Source organism: Ovis aries, chromosome 3 (genome assembly GCF_016772045.2).
Source record: "Ovis aries strain OAR_USU_Benz2616 breed Rambouillet chromosome 3, ARS-UI_Ramb_v3.0, whole genome shotgun sequence".
Taxonomy (NCBI): domain Eukaryota; kingdom Metazoa; phylum Chordata; class Mammalia; order Artiodactyla; family Bovidae; genus Ovis; species Ovis aries.
The window spans coordinates 165,866,803-165,888,194 of NC_056056.1; the positions used below are offsets into that span (position 1 = coordinate 165,866,803).

General features: G+C 38.8%; 1 protein-coding gene across 3 annotated transcripts in view; it reads right to left on the reverse strand.

The window, feature by feature from the left end:
- The window catches only part of LTA4H (leukotriene A4 hydrolase), a 32,875-nt gene that overhangs the window by 8,798 nt on the left and 2,685 nt on the right, over positions 1 to 21,392 (reverse strand). For all 3 annotated transcript variants that reach the window (XM_004006629.5, XM_012174832.4, XM_027967630.3), the window contains exons 2-13: positions 18,742 to 18,872; positions 16,832 to 16,952; positions 14,527 to 14,595; positions 11,691 to 11,795; positions 10,138 to 10,190; positions 7,017 to 7,089; positions 6,604 to 6,744; positions 5,751 to 5,774; positions 5,205 to 5,275; positions 4,659 to 4,770; positions 3,969 to 4,113; positions 360 to 463 (exon numbers count right to left, since the gene is read on the reverse strand). In XM_004006629.5, the coding sequence (XP_004006678.1) occupies positions 360 to 463; positions 3,969 to 4,113; positions 4,659 to 4,770; positions 5,205 to 5,275; positions 5,751 to 5,774; positions 6,604 to 6,744; positions 7,017 to 7,089; positions 10,138 to 10,190; positions 11,691 to 11,795; positions 14,527 to 14,595; positions 16,832 to 16,952; positions 18,742 to 18,872 (1,149 nt within the window). The remainder of the gene's footprint in view (positions 1 to 359; positions 464 to 3,968; positions 4,114 to 4,658; positions 4,771 to 5,204; positions 5,276 to 5,750; positions 5,775 to 6,603; positions 6,745 to 7,016; positions 7,090 to 10,137; positions 10,191 to 11,690; positions 11,796 to 14,526; positions 14,596 to 16,831; positions 16,953 to 18,741; positions 18,873 to 21,392) is intronic.

The window sequence follows — 21,392 nt, forward strand, 5'->3', positions numbered from 1 at the left end:
TCTAAAACAGATTTTTAGGTCCTCAAATGTATAATTTGGTCTACACTGATGTGCAAGAAAATTTTTAAGTCTCTCTGAAATAAATGTATATTAATCAGCAGTATTCTTTTAAATAAATAAGAAAATCAAGTAAACACACAAATCTCTGAACATATTATTGCAGGTTGCTCTGATATAGGAAAATTCTATACATTAGTTCATCCTGTTGAGACCACATTTTAAATAGGAAAACATTCAATGAAAGATTGAGTCTTAAATTCTGGGCCAGTACCACTATCAGGTAACTCAAATCGGCCTAACATAGCTATTAAATAAAGACAGATTAGACATGCAAAATAAGAAAAGTCTTAAAATCCAACCTTATCTTTAAAGTGGGAATACAAGAAATCCTTCCAGTTATCAGTAGTTATGCTCTTGTAGGAAAACTTCTCAACATAAGCCTTTAAGAATCCTAGGAAAACCTCTAAGGTTTTTTAAAAAGAAGAAAAAAAAGAAAAAGTCAATTAATAGATAAGTAATTAGTTAATATATTTTTTGGGCACATTGTACCAAACCACAGAGAACATTCAGAGAAAAGGAAAAGCAGAGAGGGCTACAAGGATAGAATGTCAAAACGTTCAAAAGTAGAGGCAGAATTTAAGTTGTACCTTGAAGAGCATATGTAATTTGGTGGAAGGTAGAAGAGAAATCCTAATTAGAGATAAGAGGATGACATGAGACACAGAAAAGGAATATACAACATAAATTCTAAAAGCAACGATCTGAGTATGACTAGAGAGGAGGAAAATAAAATTGGACAGGCAGGATGGATCCAGATGAGGACGGGCTTTCAAAGTCTATTAAGTCAAAGTCCAAAAGACAGTACAGTTATTTATTTATCTAATCAAGTAAGTTTTTATTTTTTTAATTGAGGTATCATTGATTTACATTGTTGCCAGGGTCCAGCCCTGGTGGATCCAAGGAATTCGAAGCGGGGACGGCATTGGCGTCTGAGAAATTAATTGCTTAATTGAAGATATGGAGGGAGATTAGAAAGAAATAGTGTAGTAGGAAAACAAGTGGAGAAAAGAAGTTGAATAACTTGGTTTACGTGGAAAACCAATAAAACTCCAAGACAAGGAGTTTGCACCACCTACATAGGCCACCGGTGCCCGCTTGAATAGTGGAGGGTGCCCGCCTTGGGCTCCCTCTCACATGGGTCTTAGAAGCCAGGGCAAGTAAGTAGACATGGCGAGCCTCCACGGCCCAGATGGGAATTCAGCCAGAAAAGAAGAGAACGAGAAAAGACCACATGGGGAAACCAGTCTTTCCAGGAACCGGTCCATTTCTTTATTTTCCAGGTCCACTTTTATACTTTTAGTTGTACATACACAATATCTTCTGGTCTGGAGACCAATTAACATTTTATGGCCCCACCATTCTTTCTATTGATAAAGGTTAATCGATCAGAAAACTTGTTTCTCCTTAAGATCTATTTAGTCTTAAGATAGTGATAAAGTTACATTTTTACATAGCAAGGACACAATGATTTGTAACAAAGAAAGAGGAGTACGGTTATCTATAACAAAAGAGAAGGTTCATTAACTCAAAAGTCTAGTATTGCTAACATCAAAACGACTATACTTTTTCTATATTCCAATTACATCGATTAACATACTTCCAGGTGCCTAAGGATATGGATGCCTGGCGGCGATCATTAACTCAGCAATGAAGCCCTTCACCAACATGATTTTTATCTTTAGAAAAACCCTATGCTAACTAAGACTTTCAAAATACTCCAAACTCTCTGTTGTTTATGGTTGAGAGGTGGTAACCAATCATGTAGGTAGTAGCAGGAGTGTGGATAATCCTGTCACACAAGCTAGTCTGCCAGCACAGAGGTTTTTGGACTGAAACACCCTTGTCACGCCCAGGAGATTTATTAATTGGAGTCCTAAGTTAACTCCTTTTCAGAGAGAGGTGGTGGGGGATAGCTCCCCGTATAATGTCAGAAGAGTAGGCGAAAAGCACAATGCAGTAAGGCAGGCAGACTCTGGTTTGGGGGCAGATGCACGAGCAGATCCAGTGAGGCTCCCTTAAGGCCTGACTCACCTTTGCCTGTCAGGCCCCTTAACCTCATGAGCTTTGCCATGGGTGGGACTCCTCGCATTGGCCCCCAAACCAGAGTCTGCCTGCCTTACTGCATTGTGCTTTTCGCCTACTCTTCTGACATTATACGGGGGGCTGTCCCCCACCACCTCTCTCTGAAAAGGAGTTAACTTAGGACTCCAATTAATAAATCTCCTGGGCGTGACAAGGGTGTTTCAGTCCAAAAACCTCTGTGCTGGCAGACTAGCTTGTGTGACAGGATTATCCACACTCCTGCTACTACCTACATGATTGGTTACCACCTCTCAACCATAAACAACAGAGAGTTTGGAGTATTTTGAAAGTCTTAGTTAGCATAGGGTTTTTCTAAAGATAAAAATCATGTTGGTGAAGGGCTTCATTGCTGAGTTAATGATCGCCGCCAGGCATCCATATCCTTAGGCACCTGGAAGTATGTTAATCGATGTAATTGGAATATAGAAAAAGTATAGTCGTTTTGATGTTAGCAATACTAGACTTTTGAGTTAATGAACCTTCTCTTTTGTTATAGATAACCGTACTCCTCTTTCTTTGTTACAAATCATTGTGTCCTTGCTATGTAAAAATGTAACTTTATCACTATCTTAAGACTAAATAGATCTTAAGGAGAAACAAGTTTTCTGATCGATTAACCTTTATCAATAGAAAGAATGGTGGGGCCATAAAATGTTAATTGGTCTCCAGACCAGAAGATATTGTGAAACAAATGTAAGACCCTTGTAAGAACAAAGATATGCTGAGAACACATTTATCTGTATGTACAACTAAAAGTATAAAAGTGGACCTGGAAAATAAAGAAATGGACCAGTTCCTGGGAAGACTGGTTTCCCCTGTGTGGTCTTTTCTCGTTCTCTTCTTTTCTGGCTGAATTCCCATCTGGACCGTGGAGGCTCGCCATGTCTACTTACTTGCCCTGGCTTCTAAGACCCATGTGAGAGGGAGCCCAAGGCGGGGCACCGTCCGCTATTCAAGCGGGCACCAGTGGCCTACGTAGGTGGTGCAAACTCCTTGTCTTGGAGTTTTATTGGTTTTCCACGTAAACCAAGTTATTCAACCTCTTTTCTCCACTTGTTTTCCTACTACACTATTTCTTTCTAATCTCCCTCCATATCTTCAATTAAGCAATTAATTTCTCAGACGCCAATGCCGTCCCCGCTTCGAATTCCCTGGATCCACTGGGGCTGGACCCCGGCACAATGTTGTATTAGTTTTAGCTATACCGCAAAGTGATTCAATTATACATATGTGTGTGTGTATACATATATTCTTTTTCATATTCTCTTCCAAAAGAGAGTACTCTTAAATGCTCATCAATGGGGAAGGTTACATAAACTCCATACAACTGGTATTAAAAAGCATAAGATAGATTTGTAAATTCTGTTATGGAAGGATATATGTGAACCATTGTTGAATTAAAAAACAAATGCAAAAAAATAAAGAACAAATATATAGTATGATCCATTTTCTGTATTTAAAATAAGTATATGTACTTGTCTGTTCATTTACACTGAGAAAAAGATCTGGAGCCATAGACACTAAACTGAGGGACTCTCACTTGTCACCCCTATAACCTTCTATACCACATTAAGTGTTTTCAATGAGCACAAGCTATTTTCCTAATTTTTAAAATATTGAAGAGGTTTTTTATTCCTTTGAAGTGAAGCAGTACAATTCAGAATGAAGGGGCTAGTCAAGGTTTCAAATAGAGAGGTAATGTCAGAAGATGATATAATTTCTTCAGCAGCTACATAAAGAATGAACTGGAAGGATAAGATAGAACAAAAACAATAGTTAGAAACTTTATTACTCTTGAAAAAAATCAGAAAAGGCCAACTACTTGCCTGGTCCTCCAAGAAGCTGTTCAAGGTAAAAGAGTAAAGCAAAGCCCTTCTCATAGGGAACTGAAGAATACGCCACGTCAGGGTCTACATTCGTCAGGTCAACCACGAGTTTGGTGAAAGGATGGGTCTCCCCAAAAGTCTTTATCTGTGGGACACAGAGAAAAGTTCAAGTTAGAAGTCTGGTTACCACCTTGCAGACAAGCTAGCAAGGAAGGGTTACTCTACTCAGTGTCATAACTTTAGGGGAATCTAAATTTTAGGAGAATTTAGAGAGTGGTTAGCACACATTTCTGGAAATCAATTAATGGAATGGCTACTAGTGTAAGATTCTGTAATATTTCTTGCCTAGACTAGAACAATGTTTCAGTGCCTGGTTAGCAAGTTCAGCTCTCAGGAGAGAGCATTTAAAAATGACATAAATACACCAAATAAAATTCAAAGTCATTGAATATATTCATTGCAAACCCCCAGTAAGCTCTGACTAGTCATGAACACAACCATACACAGGAAAAGGATTAACATGTAACAAGATAACATAATACCAGCATCTGCTTGCTTTCCCACACTGGTAAAAATGACTTTCTTATTGCCATTTAGTACAGTGTAAAGTAAAGCTGCCTTACAAACTGAATCTTTGAGTTTCACTTAGACAACCTGGGATGGATGCTTTTAGAAGTATGACTCATTTACCGAATTCTGGAGTTCTCCCCATCCGCCCAGAGCATGAAAATGTCTAAACTTTTCACCAAACAGTCGTCCACAAATGTGGCGTTCCAAGTATACGGTATGTCCTTCATTTAACCTGAAAAAAATTGAAGAATAAAAACACTGGCATGGCTGGGGAAAAAAGGCATGTGATCAACAAGATCTTTTCTTTTTGGTGTTTCTACAGAGCAAAACAATTGTAAAGTGTGAATACTCCACTCTAAGCAGACTGCTCTGCGTGGCTTCCTTGCAGTCAGTTCAGAGCAATAGGAAGCCTAGTCCAGAAGATGGCAGTGCAGGACGTAAAGCCATGGCTCTGGTTTCATGTGTCCCTGTGTTAAAATGTGACCACACCACAAACTAAATAGCATCAGCTGAAAACCTCTATTCTATCTGACACTGTGCCAAATATTACAGAATTTAAAAAACCCTGTAAAGAGATGATAACAAAGATATACACAATCCAGAGAAGTGGTAGGGAGAGAAATAAAAAATAAGAACCAATAAAGAAGGAATAATAATAAATCTTACCAAAAGTGATCCCAAGTTTTGTTGGTCACTAGATTTCCTGTCCAACTATGAGATATTTCATGTGCTATAACCTAAAGGAAACAGTGGAAATGATTATCTTAATCTAAAATAATTAATTATGTAAGCATTCTACTTTTTTCAATTCCATGTTGTTCAATTTATTTCATGTTTTCCACATTTTCAGTTTTTTTACATTAACTGAGATATTCAAGGAATTATTCAGTTCAGCAAAAAAAAAAAAAAACACACAATTTAGCCAAACAAAGTATTGTAGAGTTAAAAAAATGGAAATTCAACATTATTTAAAAAATACTAAATAGATACATCCCTCCATTAAAAAATATTTCATAAATATATGAAGAGATCAAACCATAAAATGTTCTTAAATCTAAGGCAATTAACAGCATAGTATATGGCTGATACATGTTGAGGTTTGACAGTAAACAACAAAATTCTGTACATAAATTATCCTTCAGTTAAATAAATTGTTTCAGAAAAAAAACAATGTAGTAATGTCTTGCAACAAGATAACACATTTTAACTTACATTGGAGAGTGACTTGTCACCAGCCTAAAAAAATAAAGAAAATTACCTTAGTATTTCAGAAATCAAATTACAGACTATATCTAAATGACAGCCTATGTCAAGACATAGTCTGGCATTTATGGTTCACTGTATTTCTGCTATTGTACTCCAAATAGTTCAAAAGCAACATGTACTGAGGAAATTTTTTTTTAATGCAGGACTAAAAAGCATTATTCTTTTTCTCCTTAATCTTGGGAATTTTCCCAATACCAGGAGGCCAGTATACTTGTCTCTAATTTTCCAGAAACATTTCTCCTCTTCCATTTTTTTAATGTACCCTTATTTTCTTTCACTCTCTCCTTAATATCCACAGTATATTCAAGAAAATTTTGTGGTGTCCTGTGTCTACCATGGTGTGTTTTATTTATTTAGTTGCCAATCCATTACTCACTTGGTTTTAGGAAGGATTTCAAGTAGCTTACAAAGGCATATAAAATATAGCTATATACTATGGGCTAATTCTTCCCTAGTCATGGTAAATGGAGTTTTGTTTTGCTTTTAACCAGAACCTACATGCCAAGTGTAAATGGTATCGTTTCTTTCTCTGGATACACAATCCATCAATAGACTGTTATTCCATGACCCTCCAGTCCCAGCATCCCAAAGCACCTTGAACCTATATTATTTTCTCCCAAATGGCCAAGTTAGAAGTTGATATGATGATAGTAACTACAAGAAACAATAAAATCAGAAACAAAGATTACATAAATAAGAGAAAAGACTTAAAAAAAATTATTAGGAGCCGAAGTTTCTTCTTATTTAGGTTTATGTTTGAGGCAAATTCAACCTTAGATGAAGAAAAATTTACACTTACCAGCAGAGTAGGAGTTACAAAAGTGAGGCAAGGGTTTTCCATGCCGCCATAGGGAAAGGATGGCGGCAGGACCAATAGGTCATACTGCCCCCAAATATATGGGCCTCCCAGATCTTCTGCAATTTTAAGCATAGATTCAGTCTGGAAAATGAATGCATATATATTTGTACATCTTAATCATTGCCATAATAAATTTCTTAAAAGTACACATTGCTTTCTATGAAGGCTATGAATTAATGATGCTATTTTAAATGAAAATGATACCCCAAAAACGCATCAACTGCAAACTCATATAAAATAAGATACACTATTCGACTCTTTTACCACATTACTTAAAACCATTCATTTCATACTCAAAATCTTAAATCTACTATCTATCACTATTATTTAAAAAGGGTAACTTTATGACCAACCTCAGAAAATTCATAAGCAGACTTTTCCACCTGCTCTTTCTCAGACCATACCAACGTCCTTGGGCCAATCTGCCTGCAAAATGAAAAGGCTCAATAAAAATTAAATTCAGGCCAAATTACTCACCTGGTTCTAGGAAAGATTTAAAGTGTCTGCACACAAATCCTGACAGGAGTATGATTTACCATGTGCTTATGGGAAGGGGGTGAGGCTAAGTGGTCTTTCTGAGGTACAAACCTCCTGTTGTACATATGGCAGTAAATCTGCTTGTCTATAAAGGGGAGCAGCTTGAGCCACGTGAAAACCTAGACGTTACGTGCCCCCAAAGGTTAGCTCACTGGCTCAAGTAAGACCCTTAGGGATCTAGTTTCTTCCCTCAATCTTACAACTGTAGAAACCTAGTCATGGCTCAATAAGAGATTATTCTAGAATAGGAGTGGATGTAAACTCTGTTATGCACTTAAAGGTTGATCGCTTTTATAGAATAGACAAACAGAGAAGGAAATACTGTCAAATGCTGTAACGGTGCAATAAGGCAGTTACTGATGGACACATACTCTCATACTTTTATGAGGTGTCTAAACCAGTCAAACTCAGTGAAACAGAAAACAGAATAGTGGTTACCAGGGACTGGAAGGAGGTGGAAATGGAGCTGTTGTTTAAAGAGTACAGAGGTTCAATTTTTCAAGATGAAAAAGTTTCGGAGATTTGTTTCATAACGACACAAGTGACTACTGAACTATATATTAAAGCTACTTATTGTAATTTTGAGTTTCTCTTTTAAAACCACAATTTAAATAAAAGGAAGAAACAAATATAACTATATATCACATATAGGACTAGAACTCAAAAAACATTTTTTTCATCTAAATTTCATCTTGAAAATTGTATGCAATGCAAATCCCAAACAATAAGACTTTGCCTTGATATTCTTCCCCAAAAAGGCAGCGGATTCTAGGGCAGTGCCTCTCAAACATAAAGGTGCTTACAGTTATTTGGAGATGTTTGCGCAAATACAAAGCTTGATGTAGTAGGTCTGGGATAGAATTCAAGGACTTGTATTTCTTTCTCCTTTTTAAAAATATTTATTTATTTGGCTGTGCTAGGCCATAGTTGCAACATGTGGGACCTAGTTCCTCAACCAGGGATTGAACCCAGGCCCCCTGCATTGGGAAAATGGGAGTCTTAGCCACTGGACCACCAGGGAAGTCCTTGCATTTCTAACTAACTCCCAGGAGATGCCAAAGCTATTGGTCTGTAAACCACTGTGAGTAGAAATGGTAACAAGGGCTATGTAGTATAAATCAATGAGAGCTGCAATAAATTGTCTAGTAGCCACATTTTTTTTTAAAAGCAAGATGAAGAGGGTGAAATAGATTTTAATACTATGTTTTGTTTAACCCAATATATCAAAAATATTATCATTTGACATATAATCAGCATAAAAGATTGTCAGTAAAATATTTTGCATTCTTTTTTTTTCATATTAAGTCTTTAGAAATCCAGTGTGCAGTTTACACTTTCAGCACATCAAGCCTCATGTGGTTAGTGGCTGCTCCTCCAGACAGCAAAGTTCTAAGCTACAGGGGCTCCAACATCAGATGGCCTAGAATGGATCCCAGCTCTGATATTTTCTAGCTATGCTACTCTGAGCCAGTTATTTAAACTTACTGAGTTTTTTTATTGGTAAAATGAGAAAGAGTAATTGTATTCATTTCACAGAGTTGTGAGGATTCAAGAGGATGATGCACTGGAGAGTGAAAATGAAAGTCGCTGAGTCGTGTCTGACTCTGTGAACCCATGGACAATACAGTCCATGGAACTCTCCAGGTCAGAACACTGGAGGGGGTAGCCTTTCCCTTCTCCAGGGGATCTTCCCAGCCCAGGGATTGAACCCAGCTCTCCCGCAGTGCAGGCAGATTCTCTACCAGCCGAGCCACAAGGGAAGCCTGATGCATTGGAGCTGGTACCTAATGAGACCTGCTAATTGGCAACTGCTATGACAATGATGATTATTATTTAGCGAGTGCCTCCTATATGTCAGGAGCTTTACACATGTTGGGTCTATCAATCCTCACAAAAATCCTCTGAAGTACATATGATTATTTCTAGGTTTTAGGTGACGAAGATAAAACCCCAAAACCTTCAGCAGCCTCTGAAGTGAGATGTGAGTATGTCTTGGTGAGTATTCATCCTGATGCTCACAGATGCTCAACCTGAGAAGTGAGCTACCCAGGGATGTTCATAGTTAACTTCGAGAGCTGGACCAGAAGCTGTGTTTGCCTGACATGTCCAACACGTCCACATTTCTGGCAATTTGAAGAATGTGATTACTATATAGCCATTCTTAGTTTTCAGTTGTTTAGAAAGAAAAACAAACAAGAAATTAACAAAAGGGCACTCCAGCTGCTGGTATGGAGAAGGCAATGGCAACCCACTGCAGCACTCTTGCCTGGAAAATCCCATGGGCGGAGGAGCCTGGTAGGCTGCAGTCCATGGGGTAGCGAAGAGTCGGACATGACTAAGCGGCTTCACTTTCACTTTTCACTTTCATGCACTGGAGAAGGAAATGGCAACCCACTCCAGTGTTCTTGCCTGAGGAATCCCAGGGACAGGGGAGCCTGGTGGGCTGCCGTCTACGGGGTCGCACAGAGTAGGACACAACTGAAGCAACTTAGCAGCAGCAGCAGCTGCTGATAAAACTTTAACAAAATATCTTATATTTCTGTAATATTCATAGGCTTCCAAGAGCTTTAAAATAGTTTATCTCATTTATTGCACATAATCACCCAATGAGGTAGGAAGGGGGATGTCGTAATTTGAAAGATGAAAAAATGGAGGTTATGAGGACTGACTTGTTTAAACTTGTTTTAGACACCAGATTAACAGTAAGAGTATGCTCATTCTCTAATACTTGGAAAGTCCAAGGGGTGACTGGTAAAGATCTTTTAATTTAAAATTAATTTGTGATTCACATTTCATGATTAGATTTGAATATTTCTAGAGCTGTCAGCTTATTATCTTGGGAAACACAAAAGTGATCTAACAATAAATCCTGACAGAGAGTCAAGACACCTAAGGTTTGATCTTTGTGTATACTTCAAAATTTGTTCAAAAGCTCACCTGCTTTCTAAAGCTCCAACAACCAAAGCAATCAGGTAGCAGGGGATTGGAACCTGAAGGGGCAAACAAGACACACAGCACATGCTCGAATTAGTGATTTAGAATGTTAACAGAATAAGACAATTCATATTCAAAAGAAAGTTTCCTTTCAAATCTCCAAACATTAGTGTAGATTACTTTCTTTTGGTACTTCTCAAGTGGTTCCCATTTTTGAGGGGTCTAGCAGTTCAAAATTGTAATATAAAAACTTTCAAAACATCTATTTCCCTTTTGGGAAAGGAAGGAAAGCTTCTGAAATGTGAAAAATATCTGCACAGTATTACAAGGTACATCTTAAGCATTTCACAAAAATTAACATAGAAGAAGGCAACTATGCTTTCCTCTTTGTTTGGTCCTTTCTTCTTGAATTAAAAAATTTCATTTTAAATTGCTTTTTTGAAATCACTCCTGGCATATTTGAGAGACACAAAATAATCCAGCTAAAGGTTTTGGAATCCCAGAAGCTGGTGTGGGGACAAAATTGTCCACTGTGATTCAATTACAAGTTCTGCTAAGGAGGATGGTTTTTTTTTTTTTTTTTTTGTGTAGACATAAGTTTTTATTTCTAGCGGGTAAGTACCTAACAATATACTTTCTGGATTGTATGGTTAGTGAATGTTTAATTTTATACAAAAACTGCCAAGGAGTTTTCCAAAGTGGTTGTACCAATTTCCCGTTCCCACAAGCAATATGTGAAAGTTCCATTTGTTCCACATCCTCACCAGTACTTGGTATGGTCAGTCTTTTGATTTTAGCCATTTCAATGTTTGTGTAGTGGTATTGCATGTGGTTTTATTTATTTTTTATTTTTTTTTATTTTTATTTTTTTTAAATTTTAAAATCTTTAATTCTTACATGCATTCCCAAACATGAACCCCCTCCCACCTCCCTCCCCATAACATCTTTCTGGGTCATCCCCATGCACCAGCCCCAAGCATGCTGCATCCTGCATCAGACATAGACTGGCGATTCAATTCACATGATAGTATACATGTTAGAATGTCATTCTCCCAAATCATCCCACCCTCTCCCTCTCCCTCTAGGAGGATGGTTTTTAAAAGCATTAATGTACACACACACAGAGACAACACACACAGTTCATTAAGAGTCAAAGAAAGAAGTCAAACTACCAGCTACCTAGGAATTGTAACTTAAAGGACTGTAACGGATTTTTGGTCTAAGATAGCTCTTCCATCTGTGAACACTATGCCAATACATACCCACAGTTTGGTACCAGGGCAGGTCAAAGTAACTGAGAAACAAGAAAACTGCTACTGACTGAGATGAGCAAAAATGGCATCAGGCACACCCCCTACCATACCCTCCCAGCAGCCTCTTTCTTCAATACAATGTTGCAAGCAGAACTAAATATTTCAAAAGAGCAAAAGAAAAAAGGCAGAAGCTGCATTCTAAATTCTGAAATATTTCAAAAGCCATTTTGCTTTCCAAATGGGAAGAAGGTATTTGGAGTTCACCACCAACTAAAACACAAAATCTAGACCCTAAGATCTTACTTTTTGGCTGAATCTGTAAATTTTCCTGCTCGGGTCTTCTGGGTCAGGTGCTTCTCCGTCACGAATGGCACTCATAAGTGCCACCAGTTCTTTGGGGACAGACACCTAATCGAGAAGAAAAGTCATTACCAGTTATAAATAAAATGTTCTATATAAAATAACCTCTTCCGCCTTCTTGACTCTTGATCCAGTAGACTATGAACCCAATACAGCCATTTGTTATCAGTTTTATAAACAGAATTAGCAATATGTAAAACTGGCTTCTTTAAAAATGAATGTGAAATATCCACCTATTCATTCACCTATTCATATTGAAAGCATTTGGTAGAAACTAGATTAAAATCCCAGCTCCACCATTTACTAACTGCATGGACTTGGGTAAATAATCCTCCTGAGCCTCCATTTCCTAAATCAACAAGGGTCATACTTCATAGAATTGTTGCGAGGACTAAATAACCTAAATTTATGTTACTTATAAAGAACGTACATTATTTATTTTAATCATTTACCTTTATTATGTTAATAATTTTTTGACCACACCTGGCAATGGCAGGCACCGGGCCTGATCCCCTCTATACCCTCAGGAGATTCAAAAGGATGTTATACTCACTTTAGAACAGAGAATACAGTTCTGAAAATTTTAACATTTAAAACATAAACTTAAGAGTTACAAAATTCTACTTTTAAAATATCTTAATTTATGTATTTTTGGCTGTGCCAGGCGTTCTCTAGTTACGTCAAGTGGGGCTGCTCTCTAGTTGCGGGGTGCAGGATTCTCATTGCAGTGGCGTCCCTGGTTGTGCAGCATAGGCTCCAGGCAGGCAGGCTTCCGCAGCTGCAGCATGTAGGCTCAGTAGCCACGGCACAGGCTTAGCTGCTGCGTGGCATGTGGACTCTTCCCTGACCAGAGATTGAACCCGTGTCCCATGCACTGCCAGGTGGATTCTTATCCATTGTGTCACCAGGGAAGTCTCACATTCTACTTTTTAAGGGTCTTGAGTGTGAGGAACTTAAGCTTATTGCTGAGAAAGGTGAAATAATTTTTTCTGGAACCTTGTATGGAGAAGATCCTTATGGAGCAAACCTATGGTCATTGATGTGTGTACCCCAGCTCCATGATTCTGAAAGTGCTACTTCTAGTGAATGCCAGAATAAAGGACCATCCCCTGAGTATTAGTGACTTAGCAAGCATCCATTCCAACAATTCTGGACTTTCTTGTTCTGTCTGCACGTAGTAATGTTAGTCGCTCAGTTGTGTCTGACTCTTTGTGACCCTGTGAACTGCAGCCCACCAGCCTTCTCTGTCCATAGCATTCTCCAGGCAAGAAAGCTGAAGTGGGTTACCATTCCCTTCTTCAGGGGATCTTCCCTACCTAGGGATCGAACCCTGGCCCAGCCCTCAAAGCTGTTACTACAGCGAGCACAGAATCAGGAGCTCCAGAACCAGTGCTGCTATAGCCACAGATCCTGGAGCTAAAAGCCTAGACACTACTGTGGTTCCACTTCCTCCCTTCATTTAGGCAGTGATACGTCATCCAGATGAGAAAGCTGAGGTGGTGAGGTCACAAGACTTGCCCAAGGTCATGCAGTGGTGGAGAAGATCCCAGATCCTGGGATTCTTGGCCTCCAACTACAGTTTCTGCAGCGTTATGCTCAGGGTGGTTCGGTGGTAGGACAATGTGGGAATCAAGCAGTTTCCATAAATACTAGATGGTCCTCAGTTCCATTTGCCTAGTCTGAGTAAGTCTAGCCTCTGGGATAGTATTTATTAATTATAGTCTACCTTTTCGTAAAAGGGTTAGCAGTACCTACAACAAGAATAAGTTGGAAATGCATACAAATAAGTCTGTAATATACGCCCATCAGGATACCTAGATAGATATTTACATGGCTAGTTCCCAGGTGGTGCTAGTGGTAAAGAATTCACCAGCAATGCAGGAGACAGAAGGGATGTGGGCTTGATCCTTGGGTCGGGAAAACCCCCTGGAGGAGGAAATGGCAACCCATTCCAGTATTCCTCCCTGGGAAATCCCACAGACAGAGGAGCCTGGTGGGCTATGGTCCATGGGGTTGTAAAGAGTAGGACACGACTGAAGTGATATGCACAAAGCACATTTATAGAGCATTTAACCCTACAAATTTTTTCAAAGTTGAAAAGAGTTGCTCCCAAATTCTTGATTTTAGGCCTAGAATTCTTTTTTTTGTATATGTTTATTTATTTTTGGCTGCACTTGGTCTTGGTTGCTGTGTAGGTTTTTTTTTCTAGTTGCAGCAAGAGGGGGTTACTGTTCATTGCAGTGTGCGGGCTTTTCACTGCCGTGGCTTCTCTTGCTGCAGAGCATTGGTCTAGTTGCAGCTCCCGGCTCTAGAGACAGGCTCAAGAGTTGAGGCACACGGGCCTAGGCGCTCTGCAGCGTGTGGGATCTTCCTGGAGCAGGGTTCGACTCTGTACTGGCAGGTTGGTTCTTCACCACTGATCCACCAGGAAAGCCTCTGAATTCTTTTAAAAATCAGAATGATACTCATTTCCCTTTTCCACATTTATGTTTGAAACTGCCTTTGGAACAGAGGTTCAAAATGAGATCCATTTTTCTAACATATTTCAGGCAGAATTTAATAAGTAAACTATTGCTAGCTAAAAGAACATTATTATCTCTGCTTATCATTATTGACTTATGTGGTTCATTTTGGAAACATAATCTGTGTTCATGGATTGGAAGAATTAATATTGCTAAAACATCCATACTACCCAAAGCAATCTATAGATTTAACGTAGTTCCTATCAAAATACTCATACAGAACAATTAATTCAGCTAATAATTTCAGTAATAGTTACCTCTGCACTGTAGGTTAATTTCACAGAAGGAGTGTCCTGGCAAGGAAGAATAGCTCTACAGTGGATAGCCTGGGAGAGAGAGGGAAAAAAGAAACAGCTATTTCCCTGACTCATAAGTCACTAAGAAGTCATTACAATTGCAGCATTGTTCTTAGATCCGTTCTTTTTAAAAGTAAAAATGTCTCACATTTCTTCAGTTCTTTTCAAGTAGCAAAAGGAGATCTGTGGGTAAAAAAATCTAATTTCCCCTTTTAATGTATGCCCCACCCTCACATTTCAGCTGGAGCATGAAGCAACATTAAACAATGATTCCTGAGCAATAGTAGCGCCCAGTGAGAAGTTGTTAGGAACCCTGTCGAAAAAGGGCTCTTTAGTGAAGTAAATTTGAGGACCATGGCATGTTACATGACTGTCTGGGAGAGTCACCAGGAACACTGGCTTTCTGAAGGCTCTGCAGAGACCCAGAATAAAGAAATCTGTTCAAATTCTTATACTTTTTCCAACACAAAACCCACTTTCTTTTGGTTAATTATGACAGTCTAATGGGATGCCAGTTTCCTGAGAAACACAGCTTGGACAATGCGGTTAAGGTCTTGACATTTTGATCTTGTGGCAAGCCTTGAAAGTAAACACTAGGAAGACAGGAGGGAGAAAGAAAAGTCTCTTTTAACACCATCTAGACATATTCATTCACCTAATAGGTAAAGCATTTCTTTGCTTCCGCATCCATCTGTCAAAATGATCAATTCCATCAAGAAGAATGACCAGGGTACCTACGATTTCATACTCTGGCCTGTTGTCAGATAAGTCTGCATCTATTGCTGGTGAGCAAAGGGAACCCAGCCTCACTGAGCTGGAAGGGACACTGACACTCACCTCTCTCTAGGAGGTTGTTACAAATCCCAGACATACTTCACACCTCTGCATACTTCCTTCTATCCTCCAGACACCAGCTCTTTTCACTTCAGATCTAATAGATTCTCCAAAGATACAGGAGTCCAAGTGACCTCACCTCTAGTTGGATTAAGTAGAATAGAAGAACCAGGTAGTCTGCTCTCCCCAGACAAGGTTCTAAGACCATGTATTCAGGCTTCCTTAAAGGTCCCTGGTTATGTGACTCCACAATGCCAGGGGTGAGGTTTATGTGTATTTCACTGGATAAGACCAAACCCAGGAAAATATGCATAGAGAACAGCTATAAGCAAACTCATTAAACAAAATCATGTCTATGTGCTTCCTATCAACTGTAGTAATTTAACTGAAATCGCTTTCCTCCATTTCAAAAACTGCTTCCAACAAGAAATGGAATAGAATGTTCAAAATTCACATTCTTGTGACTCACAGATCTTTACGGACATTTCATAACAATTACTGATGAAAATCAGATAAGAGATGGAGTGTATAATTGGTACATTCTTGCCTAGAACATGGTATCTCTTCCAGAGTAGTGAACTGAGGGTTTCTTAGACAAAAATAAAACTTCAATTGGCAATAAAAAGTAAACATTGCCAGCACTGCTTCCTTTCTGACAGACCTGTTTTCAAATGTGAGCCTAGCATAGTGCCTTACACAGAGGAATATTTAAAGGATTAAATATGCAGAGTACCTTACACAATGCTTAGAAATATAGTCAATGTTTAATGAAGTAAATTCTTTTCATTGTAAACTACTTGATTGCTAAAAGAATTAGTTTTGTTTCTTTCAGGAGTTTGACACGTATCATTCTTGTGACAGACTATCTCTATGTATATTCTTTATTTTTAGTTTTTAAACAGAAAATAGATATAGTCTAAATCATATCATCTTAATGATACATTAATATATATACATAATGTGTACATTTGTAAATGTGTAAGAAAACTCTGGAAAGGCTACAGACCAACTCAGTTATCTCTGGACAATGGTATCTCGAGAGGAATGGGAAATCTGATCCTTCCCTTTATTGTTAAGCAGTTTTCATAACCAGTACATATTCTGTTTAGCAGTGTTTTCCTTTCATTTTAAGACAGTTTATTGAGTGCCCACTCTATGCCAAGTTCTATGGTAGGTGTTGAGGATATGAATATATTAATAATATGACCTAGATAGTCCAGCTTAGCTAGACATATTTCAAGTGAAAGGAAGTTTTTTTTTAAAGTAATATACGAATGTATTAATGGTGAGAGATATAAATGAAAATCTATGTAGTGTTAATAAGATGAAATACTATCTTAGGTAAGACCCCAGTATCCGTAAGACCACTGTCCACTTTGCTTCAGTCAGTTGCATGAGCTGGGAATAACAAACCATCCCAAGTCCTTTTTACCTGGCACTGACTAAAGAGATAGGGGTGCTCTTTCCCAGAAGTTTGTTCAGGAGTGAGCCACTGAAGAGCAGAAGATTTTGGAGATGTCTCGAAAGAAATCTCTATAACAATTTCTTGATTTCTGTATGAAAGGAACAAATACATTAGTAGTATACAATTCAATCTAACTAAAATTTTAATTCATAATACATAAACAACATGATATACACCAAATAATATAAACAGAATTTTATGAGGTCTCATTACTGCTTGAGAGCAACTTCTAGGAATGTTTGCCTTGCGTGCTCTTACCTGAATGTCAGCCTGTGAGTCTTTTTTTCTACATGGTAACTGCTTATGAAGATGTAAGAGGAACTAATACTAGGTGAATACCCCAGCTTTTTTTCTGTGATACCAGGTAATCTTTTACAGTGGTGGGAAGGTAGAAGAAATAACTTTGGAATGCTGACGACCACTGCAGGGGTGGCAGAGCATAGCACAGGGCAGTGCTAGTTTGTAAACTGTCGCTGGAAGAGTTAAGTCAAGAACTTGAGAGTAAATGTTCATGTCTGTTAAATCTATGATAAAAGCAAATGGGTTTGTATTTAATCTCTTCTTCCTAGTAATTAGTTTTTACTGCATTTTACACAAGTATTAGCCTGTGGTGGACTGGAACTAACAAAAACTGGGTCCTTCACCCAGATAGATTGAGCAGCATTGTTAATGAAGAAACAGCAGGAGCCCTGGAGACCAGTGGCTGTGCTTGAGTCCTGACTCTACCACTGACTGTGAACTTGGCTGTGCTATGAACTTGAGCAAATTATTTGACCTTCCTATGCCATAGTTGCTTCATCTGTGGAATATGGTTAATGATATACCTCACAAATTATGTGTGTTTCCTTTCTTTTTCTTAAATGGGAAGAGAAGATATGAAAACACTGGCTGCTACCAGGTGGGATTAAATTGACTTTGTTCTAGGCCAATGGTTTTCCACCATTTATTCCCTCCCCAATATACCAAGGAGTGGGATATAGTCCCAATATGACAGCTCTGGCTAACTTTCTTGAACAAGTTACCTTCTCTCTCTGAGGTTCCCTTTCCTCATTTGTCACTTGTATTAATCGAATAGCAATGACAAACACATAACCATTTCACCTAACCACTTCTACATACTAATCTTGGGATAAGCGCTATAGATGTAATCTTTAATCCTTATAGTGCATGCATGCTAAGTTACTTCAGTCATGTCCCTTTGTGACTGTAGCCCACCAGGCTCCTCTGTCCATGTGATTCTCCAAGCAAGAATACTGGAGTGGGTTGCCATGCCCTCCTCCAGGGGATCTTTTCATCCCAGGGATCGAACCCACATCTCTTACATCTCCTGCATTAGCAGGCAGGTTCTTTACCACTAGGGCCACCTGGGAAGCCCAAACCCTTATAGTCACCCTTTGTATAATGTAGATCATGCCACAAAGGGTTACTACAGGGATTATAAGAAAGAATACATCTACAGCACTTATCCCAAGATTAGTACATAGAAATGGTTACGTGTTTGTCATTGTTATTCCATTAATAAAACTGGCCAGCCTCCAGCGAGGAGGTGAAAAATACACAGCTTATAAGAGCTTCCCAGGTGACCCGGAAATGCTTCCTTAAGGCATTCCCACCATCACTCTAGGTACTACTAACATGATGAGTGAAGAAGGAACAGTTATCAAGTCCTATTTTTGAGTATTTTATACAGTGAATTTCTTTAGTATCTTAGGAATATATAATTCTCACTATAAGCTTCGATCTGAACAGCAGATTGGTAGGAGGAATGTACCAATTACTACATACACACAAACTAGAAATAGGAAATGAAAAAACTAAAATAAAAATACATATTCCCCTTATTTAGCCATAAAAGAGAAAAATGAGAATATCCATACTTGCACAGAGCAATAGGAAGAGAGATTTCGATTGGTGATCCTTTATAACTTTGTCTTTCTCCAAGAGTATATTTGACTTCTTGTCCATTGATGACCACTTTTTCTATTGTGAGGTCCTTTGTATCCAGAATCTAGAAATAAATCAGTATTTTTAGATGATAGGAAAATTGTTTTATGCACTGGAAAAACTAAATGATAGTTACAGCCTTACTACAATTTCAGATTGGAACTAGTTGCTTTAAGACAGAGTAAGATACAGAGTGAAAGACAGGAATTGAAGGAGTTGGCAGTTAGCACAGGTCCCAATCCACCTTCTCTAAACTTCCCCTCTACCGTCTGAGCTACCAGGGAAGCCCTGGCTTTAAGTAAGAGTCAGATCTAAATGAAAATGCCTTTGCTTCTGTCTCCTAAAACTTCTCTATTATGAAAAATCTCATCTATAACTTGTCTTTCATCATGACTCCTCAATATATATTACCTTGTATTTCTTCCTACAATTCATATCGTCCTACTGCTCTGTACTACTTTCATAGATCCCAAAATTAAAACAAATCTTGGTGCTTATTAGGCAAATAAGCAGACTCTACATCACTGCTTTGTGTATCTAGAGAAGTCCAACCTGGTTACGGCAACTCTGACCAAATGGCCCTACAGAGCAGTGGTCTCCAGCCTTCTTGGCACCAGGGGCTGGTTTCACAGAAGACAATTTTTCCATGGACCAGGGGGGTTGGGGGGGATGGTTTCAGGATGATTCATGCACATTACATTTATTGTGTACTTTATTATTATTACATCAGCTCTACCTCAGATTATCAGGCATTAGACCCTGGAAGTTGGGGACCCCTGCTACTGGGAGATTGGGAGTGCTTATCTACTTGCCAGGCAGATTATCTGCTTTGGGCAGGAAGGGAGTGGCAACAAGTGTCTGAGGATTTTCCATCCCGATATTCCTCTATCTAAGCTCTAGAACCCATACCCTTTCATTATCTCTCAACTAATCTCTTGTTCTAGAATTTTCAATCTTCCTATGCCACAAGCCTGTTTCCAAACAACTTAAAGCTTCCAGCTTCCCGTATTAATTTTAAAACTTCACTCAATCCTCTGCCCTCTCTGATAACTATTCTACTTTTCTCCTTCCTTCCTTAAACTCCAAGGGTTATCTATGGCTGCTATTTCTACTTTGTCATCAATCTATCCTCCCTTTCTCCTCTTCAGTCTGACTTCTAGTTTTTGTGCCACAGGAAGGGCAGTCCTCCTGATCAATAGGTCTTTTCTTTTCAGTAGCCTGGACTCTGCTGCTAATGGCCCCAGTGGACTGTACCATCTGTTTGAAGCCCTTTCCTTGGCTGCTTTGAATTCACACATCAGTGATTCTCCTCTTTGTCTAATACTTTTTTCCTTCCCATCCCTTCTAACTACAAAATCTAGATATGTCCCCATGCACTAGCCTTGGGCTTTCAGTTTACTTACCGTATTCTTCAGCCCCTAGTTCTTGCTCATTCTCACATCTTCACCTGGAACCTCTGTACAGGTGACTACCCATCTCTTTCGCAGCTGCCTCCCCTCCCCAGGACTTCAGCAGGTATCTCTAACTGCCTGGTTAACATTTCCATGGGAAATAGCATCTCATATTCAATAGGCTCCTAAAGATTTTTAAAAAGCCACCCTTCTGTACCCTAAGTTTGCTTTCTCTCCTGTTGTCTCTATTCCATTGATGGAACTCCTCAACTTACCTAAGGTTTGAAACATTCAAATAATCCACAGTTGGTCCCACTTCCCAATCCCACATAGCCAATTAACAAATTTTTCTTTCACACTGTCCTCATACTTTTTTTTTTCCCTTCTACCACCACCCTAGGTCAGGCCCTGTGGACTTTCAGAACTGCTCACTATCTAACCTTCCTACCTCTGACATCTTTCCCTTGCAATCTGGCCTAGAATAGCATGGGGAGTTAGACTGCCAAGAAACAGTCACTTTCCAGTCCCCTCTCTTTTGGATCAGTTAACTGGGTGATAAGTTGAGGAAATTTCAACAATTTTACTCTTATCTAGAATCAAGAGTTTTTGGCTGGGAAGAAATTTCCATCCTGGTTTTATTATCTTTTCCCTTTCTTTTTCTTTGTTTTTTAAGAGCAGCCAAATTTGTTATGAGTATCATCAGTTTTCCTTCCAATGGGCAATTATTATTTCTTTTGGAGTACTCCCTATTTCTGGGGAGTCCCTCAATGGTTGCCCTTACTCTAAATTAAATTATCTTCCCACTCTTGCATATTCAGAAATACTGGATTTTATAGCTTAAGAATAATAAAGGTACTCCTTTGCTCATATTCCAGTACTTGTTTCTGAATATCTGATTTGTTGTAAAAACTTGATGGGAGTATCTTATGTATATAAACTACTTATGTTTATACTACTTTTATAACCATAAAGGTTTCCCTGGTGGCTCAGTTGGTAAAGAATCTGCCTGCAATATGGGAGACCTGGGTTCAAGCCCTGGGTTGGGAAGATCCCCTGGAGAAGGGAAAGGCTACCCACTCCAGTATTCTGGCCTGGAGAATTCCATGGACTCTACAGTCCACAGGGTCACAAAGAGTCGAACACAACTAAGTGACTTTCACTTCACTATATCCATAAGGGTGAATCATTTGGGT